The 12,308-nt window shown below is 39.0% G+C and overlaps 1 protein-coding gene across 3 annotated transcripts in view; it reads left to right on the top strand.

The window, feature by feature from the left end:
• rbm27 (RNA binding motif protein 27) overlaps positions 1–12,308 on the top strand; it is a 127,598-nt gene that overhangs the window by 44,790 nt on the left and 70,500 nt on the right. For 2 of the 3 annotated variants that reach the window (XM_063053128.1, XM_063053130.1), the window contains exons 8-9: positions 6,275–6,406; positions 11,181–11,330. In XM_063053128.1, coding sequence (XP_062909198.1) covers positions 6,275–6,406; positions 11,181–11,330 — 282 coding nt within the window. The remainder of the gene's footprint in view (positions 1–6,274; positions 6,407–11,180; positions 11,331–12,308) is intronic. The other variant, XM_063053129.1, reaches the window with a different exon arrangement.

The raw sequence follows: 12,308 nt of genomic DNA, 5'->3' as shown, positions 1-12,308 counted from the left end.
AATCTGTTGAGTATCACCGATGTAGAGGAGACGCACTGGATACAGGAGATGCCTTGCTTGTGAAGTGTTGCCTTATCTGAAAGGACTGCTTTAGGCCCTGATGGCGAGTGGAGATGAGGGAGGACGTGTAGTGGCCGGTGTAGTAGCACTTGTCCCGCTTGCGGGGGAGGAAAATCAGTGGGCAAGAGTCACTTGAAGAGTGATCCCTATGGAAAGCAGAAAAGAGGTGGGTGGGAGGGAAAGATGTGCTTAGTGGTAGGATCCCATTGTAGATGGCAAAGTTATGGAGAATGATGTGCCAGATATGGAGGCTTGTGGGGTGGTAGAAAGGATCAGGAGAACCCTATCTCTTTTATGGCAGCAGGAAGATGAGATGAAGGCAGATGTCTGGGAAATGGAGAAGTGGGATCTGGATCTGTGTGTTGGTCCTCTTAAACATTTCTGAATAACCAGGCTGTTGAAAAGAACTTTCCAGTGTTTTTTTTAATGTTCTCATTTATCTTAAGTATCCTGTGTAATACAATCCAGTCATTATTGTTAGAGCACTAACATAGATTTAATCATGTGAGAACTGGGATTATTTTGAAAAATTCATTATGTTGAAAGCATTGAGAAGTTATTCTGTCAAATGAAGAGTTGATGGTTTACTTAACGTTGCACAATAACCAAAAATATTGTTGCATAGGATTGAGGAAACAAAGAGAAAATTGATACATCTGATTGCTTGAGAGCTGTTTCAGGCAGGGGCAGCATCACAGAAGTGTTTTTATTGGATTCCTGTAATTTATTTTGTCAAACTGAACTGAAAAGGTAATCTGGAACATCCGTCCATTCCAAGATTTTGCCACAACTGAGAAATTGTTTACTTATACACTGGAGCATTTCATTACCTTTTATATTTGGAAGACTTTCTTATGTTAAGGCTATTCCAATGCATTTTGAAGCTTTTCTAACAACATTTTGATAATAATTAGACTCATAGATAGCAATAAATATTGTGGAGTTTGTCTGTTCGTAAATACCAATCAAGCAAAAAGTAAAAGTGCTGGAAAAAAATGTTTGAAAATGGAATGGTTTTATTTTAGGAGCCTTGAATGATTGTAATACAAAAGAATCTGTAATTGACCGAAAATAAAATGTAATTCTTCCTGTTTAAAGCCATCCATTCAAATTCCATCTTTGTTCTTGCTGTATTTATATTTGTTTGGGTTATAATATGGGTTATATATTTAATTTCACCTTGGACAGCGAAGATAGTGTTGTTCTAAATACCATCAGTGGCTCTATGATAGCACCCCATCTCTGAGTTTGCATCCGTGGTTAGCATTTTGCTTGACAACTTTTCACTGAAACTACAAGAAATTTGAATCAAACAATGTTCAAATTACATAGAGTAAAATTAGGAAGAGATTAAATGACAAAATTTAATCCCTTACCAAGAGAGTAGGTTAGGAATTTAAACCTAATTGCAGCATCAGGTCTAGGTCATTAATGTGTATTGAGAAAACGGATGTCCTTACTACCATTCCCTGGGCAATGCCACTAATCACCTCCCCCCTGTCCAGAAGGTAAATTCACCATGGCCATTTTGTTTGTCACTCAAATAATTTCGTATCTATGTTTCCTTGCTTCACATTTGCTGATCATATTGTTATACAGCAATGTTGATTACAGGGAAGTGGGGGTGGTTTTCATCAACGATGCGAAGGTCAAGAGGGATGGGTGCTTCATTTTCCTCCGAGTGAACATCACCAATAATTTGTCCTGGTCCACAGCCTCTATTTTTTCTGAAGACTAAGTAAATATGGCATCTTCCTTTTGATTCTTGGTAACTTGTATTGATGCACCATAGAAAGCATCCTATCTGGATGCATCACAGCCTGGTATGGCAGCAGCTCTGTCCAAAACTGCAGTTCTGGATGCTGCTCAGCAGATCATGGAAACTAGCCTCCCCTCTATGGATTTTGTCTGCACTTCTCACTGCCTCTAGAGCAGTCAATGTTAATCAAAGACCCCACCCATCCTGGATTTAACCCTTTACCCTCCACCCCCCCATCAAACAGAAAATTTAAAAGCCTGAAAGCATATGTGACTGAGAATAAACTGGAAAACCTATCTGCATTGTATGCAACAAAATTTATTTTTTAGATCATTAATATATTAATTTTCCTCAATCTTCCAGTTACAGTGTTTGCAGAATTGCTTTTGAATTTTTGTGTTAGCTGTTAATATTGGGACATCCTGACATTGTTTATTTTTCCATCATGACAACCACAGAATCTAAGGCCAAGTCCATGCCATGAAAGGTTAAAGAAAACTTTAAACCATTACGTTTATTTGAAAGTAAGGTTGATAGTAATCTAGATACAGTGGCATGCAAAAGTTTGGGCACCCCGGTCAAAATTTCTGTTACTGTGAATAACTAAGTGAGTAAAAGATGACCTGATTTCCAAAAGGCATAAAGTTAAAGATGACAAAAGGTTCAAAGGAACATCTAAACAAGCCTGATGCATTTCGATAACCAAGTCCTGTGGACTGATTAAGTTAAAATAGAACTTTTTGGCCGCAATGAGCAAAAGTGAACCCCCCTCCAACTGTTAAGCACGGGGGTGAATCGATCATGCTTTGGGCTTGTGTTGCAGCCAGTGGCACGGAGAACATTTAATGGTAGAGGGAAGAATGAATTCAGTTAAATACCAGCAAATTCTGGAAGCAAACATCACACTCTGTGGGGAAAAAAAAAGCCGAAGATGAAAAGAGAATGGCTTCTTCAACAGGATAATGATCCTAAACACACCTCAAAATCCACAATGGACTACTTCAAGAGGCGAAGGCTGAAGGTTTTGCCATGGCCCTCACAGTCCCCCGACCTAAACATCATCGAGAATCTGTGGATCGACCTCAAAAGAGCAGTGCATGCAAGATGGCCCAAGAATGTCACAGAACTAGAAGCCTTTTGCAAGGAAGAATAGGCGAAAATCCCCAAATAAGAATTGAAAGACTCTTAGCTGGCTACAAAAAGTGTTTACAAGCTGTGATACTTGCCAAAGGGGGTGTTACTAAGTACTGCCATGCAGGGTGCCCAAACTTTTGCTTCGGGCCCTTTTCCTTTTTTGTTATTTTGAAACTGTAAAAGATGGAAATAAGTTTTCTTGCTTAAAATACACCCTATCCTCATTATATGTGTCCAAAATTCACATTTATGCGTGGAGCACTGCCTTCCCGCCAATACAAGTCACATGCCCACGCTTCACAGTCTCACTGTTGGGACGAGAAGCATTGCTTTCCTGCCAATACAAGTCAGGTGCGTGTGCCTCACAATCTCTCTCCCGCCACTCTCGCATTGGTTTTGGCAAGGTGTGGATGTGCGATCTTAAACTTCTGTTGGTTTTACCTACGGTGCAGTGATTTTGCGCTTGAAATATTTAACTCTGCCTCCTAAGCGTCCGATATCATGTCCTGAGCTGTCAGCCGAGCAGCAGAGAACGGCTTTAACACTTGAAAAAAAGTTTGAAATTATAAACAGCGCGGCATTGGCTGAAGGTAACACAGCTGTGGGATGCTATTGCCGGGAACAGAATCTTGCCGTTAAAAGTTCTTTTGTTGCTTGACAATGCGCCAACCCATCCTAAACATTTGGACAACATTCATCCTAACATTACAGTGCGTTTCCTGCTGCTTAACACAACATCGCTGATTCAACCACTTGACCAAGGTGTGATCCACATTCAAGGCGTGCGTATTTTTTTTTACCGTGAACTATCTCTCAACAGACGATTTTGAATATCCTGAGAGTTTACCAACGGTGAGGGAATGGTGGAAGTCGGAACGTTTGGCACAAATGGCGATGGACATGGACCCACGTTTGGAACGGAGTCAACATTTCAGTCGTTCCCTGCCATCAACCCTTTTTCCCTACAAGCAAATTTAAAACAAAGTGCTGCCAAGCAAACAACCCTCACCACTTTATTCAAATCAGTAACACCTTCTGTCGGCAGTTCTAGGAGTTCTGTGAGTCTTCCTTCACCCCTTGCTGTGCTTGATATGATCCTGACTACCACAATCATCCACCTTATCTATGTAAAGCTGCTCATCACCACAACAACCGCTCTTCTCCTGGAGTGAACACACCTGCCACTGTTAGTACTGTACACCCTCGGATGTTAACTTTCTATGATTTATTACGTTGAATATTACCTTAAATTGTTGAAATATAATACAAATTTTGTCTTGTAGTACTGCTTTTGTGTCATATTGGTATGAAAATGTGAATAAATTACAGATAAAACATATTTAGGAAGCCCTCTGGAATGCATCCCTGTTTTCTCCATTTGAATAATTATTCACATTATGTGTCAACTTCGAGGAACGTATCCCCCGCATATAACGAGGATAAGATGTATTAAAGAAACGTGTCATTTTTAACTTTAAGCCTTTTCATATTTTACCCGCTTAGCTATTCACAGTAACAGAAATTTTGACCGGGGTGCCCAAACTTCTGCATGCCACTGTATGTGGAAAGTTAGAGAATGGGGAATTGTGAATAGTTAAGAGGGACATCAGGGATCATTATTTATGGAGTTGATTTTGAAAGGCCAGCAGGCCTTAAGCTGCTGCGGCTTTTTTAAACAAAATGTTCTTGCATTGCATTAATGGATGGAAAAGAAATGTACTCCATAATTTTGCATGGTAACAAACCTAACAACAGATGTTTTCTCTTGAATAATGAAAGGAAAAGAAACCATTTTCCCCTCAATTTTTCCTAAGCATTTCCAATGGTCTGTCTCTACCCACATTTGCTTGCTCCAATGTTGTTGTGTGGAGTGAAGAGTTCAGATGCTGATTGAGTGACTGCACTGGGGAAAAATGTAGCTAAGTGGACTAAGCTGCCTAATACTCCCTCTGTTGCTCTTTGATTTTACCTGATGTATTTTGGGAATGAGACAAGCAACATATGGTAGATAAAATATATCTGATTATTTTGATTAATTTGATCTATTTTGTTGCTTATGCTCGGCCTCCCACCCAAGCCCCATGGCTGTGGGGAATGAAGAGCGTGTCACTGTGAGGTTAGGTTACGAGTATGCGGGCAGTGGGCGAATCATCCCTCTTGCTGCTGTGTGATGCCCAACAATCTTTGATTCTTAAATTCTGTAGCCTCTAATCAGAGCAGAATGCATGTCATAACCAGACCCATGGGCAGTGATGCATCCTTCACATCGACACACGGCACCTTACAAAGGACTTTTTACCACTTGTGCTATCGTAAGCCTATATCTTTTGTTTTTGAAAAATGTTTGATTATTATACAAACATTACTTACCAAATTAATTGATTTGGATATCTATTCATTAAATTTGCTTAAAACATATACAGTGGAAATATTGAAAGTAAAGCTGATTTTATTAAAAAGTGGTTGGCAGGCCAATTTCTGCTGAGTGCAGCTGTAGAGAGTATGCCAGCTTTGGTTAGCATACTGCTGAGCAGCTAGATGGAAAAATGTATTGTAACACTTGGTTGCATAAGTTCTGGAATGTGCTAGAATTGAGGGTGGAGTAAGAGGTCAGGGACCTTCCTGTCAGAAACAGATTTGTCTCAGTCGAAGCATGGCTATCAGGATCAGTGACCATTGAACAACACTAGAATTACTTCAAATGAGTTCCTTTGAAGAGCCTAGAGCTAAAGGTCAGAGTTTCAGAAAACACATAGATCATTTAGGACAGAGATGAGGATAACATAGTGGGGTAATAAATCTTTTGGAAATCGCTACTGGAATGTGCTATGGAAATTGAGTTGATCTAAATTAATGAATGACAAATTTCTGGATATTAAAGGAATCAAGGAAAAGGGATTTGAAGCTGAAAATCCACATGATTTTGATGAAAGGCAGAGCAGGCTCAAATGGCTAAATGGCCTGATTTTTTTTTTCCCCTCTCATTTCTTACTATTTTACAAATAAAATATCTGATGCTATTTGAAAGATAAATTATTTTTCTGTTGAGATAAATTGATTGTGTCAATAGTTAATAAACAATTTAGTTGAGTTGATTCTTTTAATTAGCTTGTGAAACCTCTCTACTCTTACAACTGCTGTCAACTTCTATCCCAACTATAATCTGGACTGGAGTTAATGTGATGAAACTGAAAGGAATTTAAAGTAGTGCGTGATGGACATGTGCTCAATAAATGGCAGAAGATTTTTGCACTGTAGTATTTATTTCCATGTTCATGATTTGAGAGCCATGAAAATATGCTATGCGTGTCTCCTTTATAGGACCACATCCAATCCCAAAAAGCAGCATAGATGGTATTGAAGTCTCTGGGACTGGTGCAGTACCCTCTCTGCCCCCACCCGGTTTACGGCCGCCACCCTTACCACAGTATCCACCATACGCAACTTCAGAATGTAAGTTGCCTTACACTTCTCAAACTCAGGATGATAATAATTCTTATTTCAAGTGCTTTGATGTGTATAACCAGTAATGTTGGTGTTTTGGTTTATGTAACTATCTGGCTGGATATAAGCCCTCCACCTTTATAGTAATGTATTCTTCCATGAAAACCAAATATGCTAGAGCCAGTTGAGGCCAGCATGCACTTGTAGGCAATGTTAGTGTTTCAAGTTAATAGATTTTAAAATTGAAGTAAGGGTAACTTGTGCTGCTGTTTCCACTGATGCTGCAAGATCTTCTGAGTATCTTCTATATTCTTGTTTCTTATTTTCAAATTTTCAGCAGTGTTTAATTTTACAGACTTAATACTCTTTGAGATTTCAGTGATTTGTTAGCTGCTTTGATCATGAGCTATTGAAGCTTTTGTTTTGTGCATGCAAATTATATGTATTTTATGTTGAATTTCTGTCATGACAATGCCAAAAAGATAATCAAATTTCAATGAAGCTGTATTATACAGAATACTATTCAAATCATAAAAATTACATAAAGAAAAGCATCTTATTTTTAACATTCCCTTGGAATTAGGGTAGAATACATCCAGTCCAATTTTTTTTGTGTTCTGAACTGGCTGATGAGATGAATGTAAAATTGGAGACTATTCCACTAATTGAGCAGGTGGGTAGTTTATGATGATGCAGTCTTTTCACTGTTCAAGCAGGACTACTTTGTGCTCCCTCTGCATGGACTTGGAAGTTCTTTATACAGAAGATCCGTCACGTGCCTTCCAATTACCCTTTTGCATCTTGACTATCTACACGATAGACCAGTGTCCTATCGGGGTCGGGGGGGGGGGTGAGTCTTGTACTCTCAGTTGCTTCATGCCACAGAAATAGTTATAAGCACCAGCCTGATGAGCCTATAAGGCTTGGGACAGACTTAAATTAATAATTTTTAATCTGAGTAGCTAGGGCCCAGTTTCCAGCAGTCTCTTGGAATTCTCACAGATTCCCTGAAAAAAATCTATTAAACTACTGTGTTAGGTCTTAAGGGGAAGTTAATATTTTTGAGTATTAATAGGAAAAACACACAATAGTCTGGAAGAATCCTGGGGTTGCTGAATTAAGGGAGTTTTATTGTACCACTTGAAATGTTTTTCCTCCACGTTGAGCAGTCGTGAGCCAAGAGGCAGTGGGGATATTGCATTTGTTTCAGGAAGCCTTTAATTATATACGTGAATCATTTTCTCTGCCCACTTGGCAGTCTTTTTGTGTGACTGAACTGTATAGAGTATCTGCTTTGGAAATCTGGTATCGGGCAAGTGAATAACTCAGTGACAGAACCAACTGAGTGCACTCAGGCCTCTGCACTGGCAATGTTTGCATTAGACCATAACACTTTGGTTTACTTTTCCTTCTAGTGAATTTAGTCTTGTCTTTTTACCTGATGTTGGTAGTCCAAGCAATAAAACAAGTAGGAGGGCAGGGATCACTGTTGATCACTAAGCTGAGTCGTATGATAGGTTTGGCGTCGTGTGCGTCAAGCACCCCTTTCATCATTCAACCAAAGCCTGTGCTAGCATGTTAAACATGATGAATTTCATCGTTTTCTGGCTTAGCTGACAAATGATTCCCAAGATGTGGGAAGTGGTCAAGGCTTTCCAATGTCTTCCATGAACTTTTTTTTATTGTTGAAGGATAGTGTCGTGCAGTAAGATAACAAGTTTTGGGCTTTGGTTATGAGGACATTGAGAGCAAAGCCCATGTGCTTCAGAGAAAGAGTCAGTGATTGCTTGGAGACTGGCTTCTGAACATGTATAGATGTATGCAGTGTCTACTGCTCCATTACATAACAAACTTTACCCAATTTAATTGCTCCAGAATTTATTCTGATTTAGTTGTACCTGCTATCAAAATTAGCATATTGGTAATGGAAAGGTAGGAATACTCTGTCCAGCCTATTATTTTCTAATTTCAACTCAGACCACGAACAAAAGTCTGTACTCTGGTTTTGGGAAATGTTGTGCAGTTTATAGATAGAATACTTGATGCCACACTTTGGTCTCTTGATACCAGGAGGTGCCCACCTTGCCATTAGTTGTAGTCCTTTAGTCCATGTTTGGTTTGGATCCAAGTCATCCTGATAAAATGTAATGGAGCAATGTGTACAATAGGGGAGAAACGGAAAGCAAAACACAAAGGGAACCTGTGATTTATATACTTTTACATAATTATAGTGGTTGAGCTGAATTTTATCTCTCCTGAGTCCTGTATTTCACGTCATTTATGCTGAACTTTTGCAATAAGGTACGGTGAATTTGATCGGATTTGTTTTGAACTTGGTTCTTGACCTGTATTTTAAGAACATTCTACTTGGTGGCAGAATTAAGCCATTTGGCCCATCAAATCTGCTTCACCATTCCATCATGGCTGATTAATTATCACTCTCAAACCCATTCTCTTGGCCTTCTCCCCATAACCTTTGACCTTCGAGAACCTATTAATCACCGCTTTAAAGATACTCAATAACTTGACTTCCATGGCCGTCTGCTGCAAAGAATTTCACAGATTCACAATACTCTGGTTAAAGAAATTTCCCTTCATTTCCATTTGAAAGGGACTTATTTCTATTCTGAGGCTATGTCCTCTGGTCCTAGACTGTCACACAATTGGAAACACTTCTCCATACCCACACTATCTAGAGTTTTCAATGTCAAGTAGGTTTCACTGAGATTCCCCCTCATTCTTTTAAGCTCCAGTGAGAGAGTGACAGTCATAGAAATCAAGGCAAAATGTGTGCATGGAACATCAAAGAGTCATTGTAGATTTGGAATTGGTTCCATTGGCTGGAATTGCTCCTGACATAATGAAGACATTATAAGTATTGGCAATCTCAGCTATAGCATATTGCTACAGGAGTTCCACAGAGCAGTGTGCTAAATTCAATTAGAATGTGGTCATCAATAGGAGTGTTTGCTGATGATTGTTCAGTACTCAGTTCTGTGTACAACTCCTTTGAAAATAGCCTCTCCTGCATGTAGTGTGATGTGGATAACACTCAGGCATAGGTTGAAGGGAAGTATGTAACATTGCCACTATTACAACTGACTGGAAACAACTATTTTTGCTGAAGTCTTCAATATCAAAGTCCTTTAGGAGATGGGACTAACCATTTGATGACCAACGTAACTTGGTTTGCTGCCTATATACTGTGAAAGTTGGTTACATTACATTAAGTGGCTCACGTGTTTTTCCCCAAGTTTTTTGGCTATTTGTAAGTTATGCCAGTAAAGTAATTGTGTTCCTTTTAGTTACCTGGATTGATGATGATGATGATATCAAGATTGGTGGAGGGGCAGGTAGTGTTGAGGAAACGAGTGGGCTGCAGAAGAATGTAGACCAATTAGGAGAGTAAGCAAGAAAGTGGCAAATGAAATACAAGGTTGGAAAATGTATGGCCATACACTTTGGTAGTAGAAATAAATGTGCAGACTATCTTCTAAACAGGGAGAAAATCCAAAAATCTGAGATGTAAAAGGACCTGGGAATCCTTGTGCAGAATACCCTAAAGGTTAACTTGCAGGTTGAGTTGGTGGTGAGGAAGGCAAATACTATGTTAGCATTCATTTCAAGAGGTCTTGAATACAAGGACAAGGATGTGATGCCAAGGCTTTATAAGGCCCTGGTAAGGCCTCACCTTGAGTATTGTGAACAGTTTTGGGCTCTTCATCTAAGAAAAGATGTGCTGGCATTGGAGAACGTTCAGAGGAGGTTCATACGGATGATTCTGGGAATGAAAGGGTTATCATACGAGGTACATTTGACGGCTCTGGGTCTGGACTCGCTGGAATTTAGAAGAGTGAGGGGATCTCACTGAAACCTTTCAAATGTTGAAAGGCTTAGACAGAGTAGATGTGGAAAGGATGTTTCCCATGGTGGGGGGAGTCTAGGACAAGGGCACAGCCTGAGGATAGAGGGGCGTCCATTCAAAACACTGAGATGTGGAGAAATTTCTTTAGCCAGAGCCTGGTGAATTTTGTTGCCACAGGCGGCTGTGGACGCCAAGTCGCAGGGTGTAGTTAAGGCAGAGATTGATAGGTTCTTGATTGGAAACGGCATCAAAGGTTATGGGTGGGAAAGCCAGGGAATGGGGTTGGGGGAAAAAATGATCAGCCGTGATTGAATGGCAGCGCAGACTCGATGGGCCAAATAGCCTAGTCGTGCTCCAATATCTTATGGTCTTGTGTAACTCCAGCCGTATTCCTGAAAATTTGGCACCATCCTGATCAAAATGAACATCACCTCCTCCATTCTAAATACCACTCCCTCTGCCTCTAGCTCACTGTGGATCCTATATATACCAGAACAGACAGCAGAATTTTTGCAAGATTTCTTCAATAGCAGCAGCCGGATTGACATTTTTTTTTTACCTTGAAGTTGAGGGCCACAGTTGTATGGGAAGAGAGCCAACCGCACTCCCCTCCTGATTTGGAACCATGTTGGATAACTTTCAAATTAATTGTTTTTGTGCTCACTGCAAACTCATAGCTATATTCAGAACTTTAAAATTCATAAGAATGAACAAATACTATAATTAGAAGTTGCTAAGGCAATTGGGTCAATCATTCTAATTTTCAATCTTACCAGTAAGCATGCTTAAGCAATTTAATTTGTATTTTAATTTCTCTAAAATTAATAATTTTAAATTCCTAATAGCCTGACACAGTATTACTGAGTTCCACACTTAATTGCAATCTGCACTTAACAAAATGAGTTGCTTCTGTTTCAGATAACTATGAGCCTGATGGATATAATCCAGAAGCTCCCAGTATCACGGCTGGTGCTAGGCCTCAATATCGACACTACATTCCACGAGTTCAAACAGAGCGTCCTAATCTGATTGGATTAACATCCAGCACTATGGATGGTCCTCAGCGCGGTAAGAGATTGCCTGCTATGAACTGCAAGGATGTTAGTTATTCAGACACTTATTATTTGACAAGTTGTGATGGTTCAGAATTTATAGTGGAAGATGAAATTTTTCAACCAGTTGAAGTTTCCATGAACCTGCTCAAGCCTTTGGATTTGTTTTCTACAGTTAGCCTGTTTCTAATAAACAAGCTAACAGTGAAGCCTTTGAAAAAAATAGTTACACATGATATTCTTAAGAAGTCAGCTTTTGAACATGATTATTAAGCAAATTCTTCTTTAATTAAATTCCCAATTGGTAAAATAAACCACATTTTCCTAAATTTCCTTTGAAAATATAATTTTAAATAATAAATTCAGTTATGTTGTTACTGTCACTCATCAGAATGGACCAAAGTAAATGTGGACATTTTCATGGAAGCTTTTATTAAAGTGATTATGTAACTGAAGTTTCTGCAGTACATACAACCACTAAATCCGACTGTATTAAAATTGAGCAGTCAGATTATTCAGTTTATTGATTTATTGTTATTGAATTTTGGATTATTTGGATTTGTATACATTTATAAGATAGTGAGGACAACTTTATTTTCTTAAATTGAGGAAAAGCTCAACAGTTTATTGAAACACTTTAATAGGTTTGAATGCTGCTTACTGTTTAAAGCTTAGCTAGTTCAGCTAGCATTTGTTTGTGGGAGTGGGGATAGTGAAAATCCAATTCAAAAGATCTTAAAAATGAAATCACTTTTAATTTATTTAGGGTAAATCTTTTTTCAATTCAGATTTCCATGTTAATTGTTGTGGTTAAATTATAGGGCATTTTGCTTTTCAAGGGTTGCCTTGCTTGAATTTTGCCTAGAATTAACTGCAGCAGTCTACAATCATGAACTTCATAGGATGGGCCTGGATCGTTGCCATTCAGTGGGACTGTGTCATACCACAAATTTTTCATAGAAATATTTCAGTGGAAAATACCTTTGACCACTGA

The sequence above is a fragment of the Mobula hypostoma genome, chromosome 7 (assembly GCF_963921235.1).
Source record: "Mobula hypostoma chromosome 7, sMobHyp1.1, whole genome shotgun sequence".
NCBI lineage: Eukaryota > Metazoa > Chordata > Chondrichthyes > Myliobatiformes > Myliobatidae > Mobula > Mobula hypostoma.
Note: the sequence above shows the minus strand (reverse complement) of the source record. Positions and strands in the feature narration are given on the sequence as shown.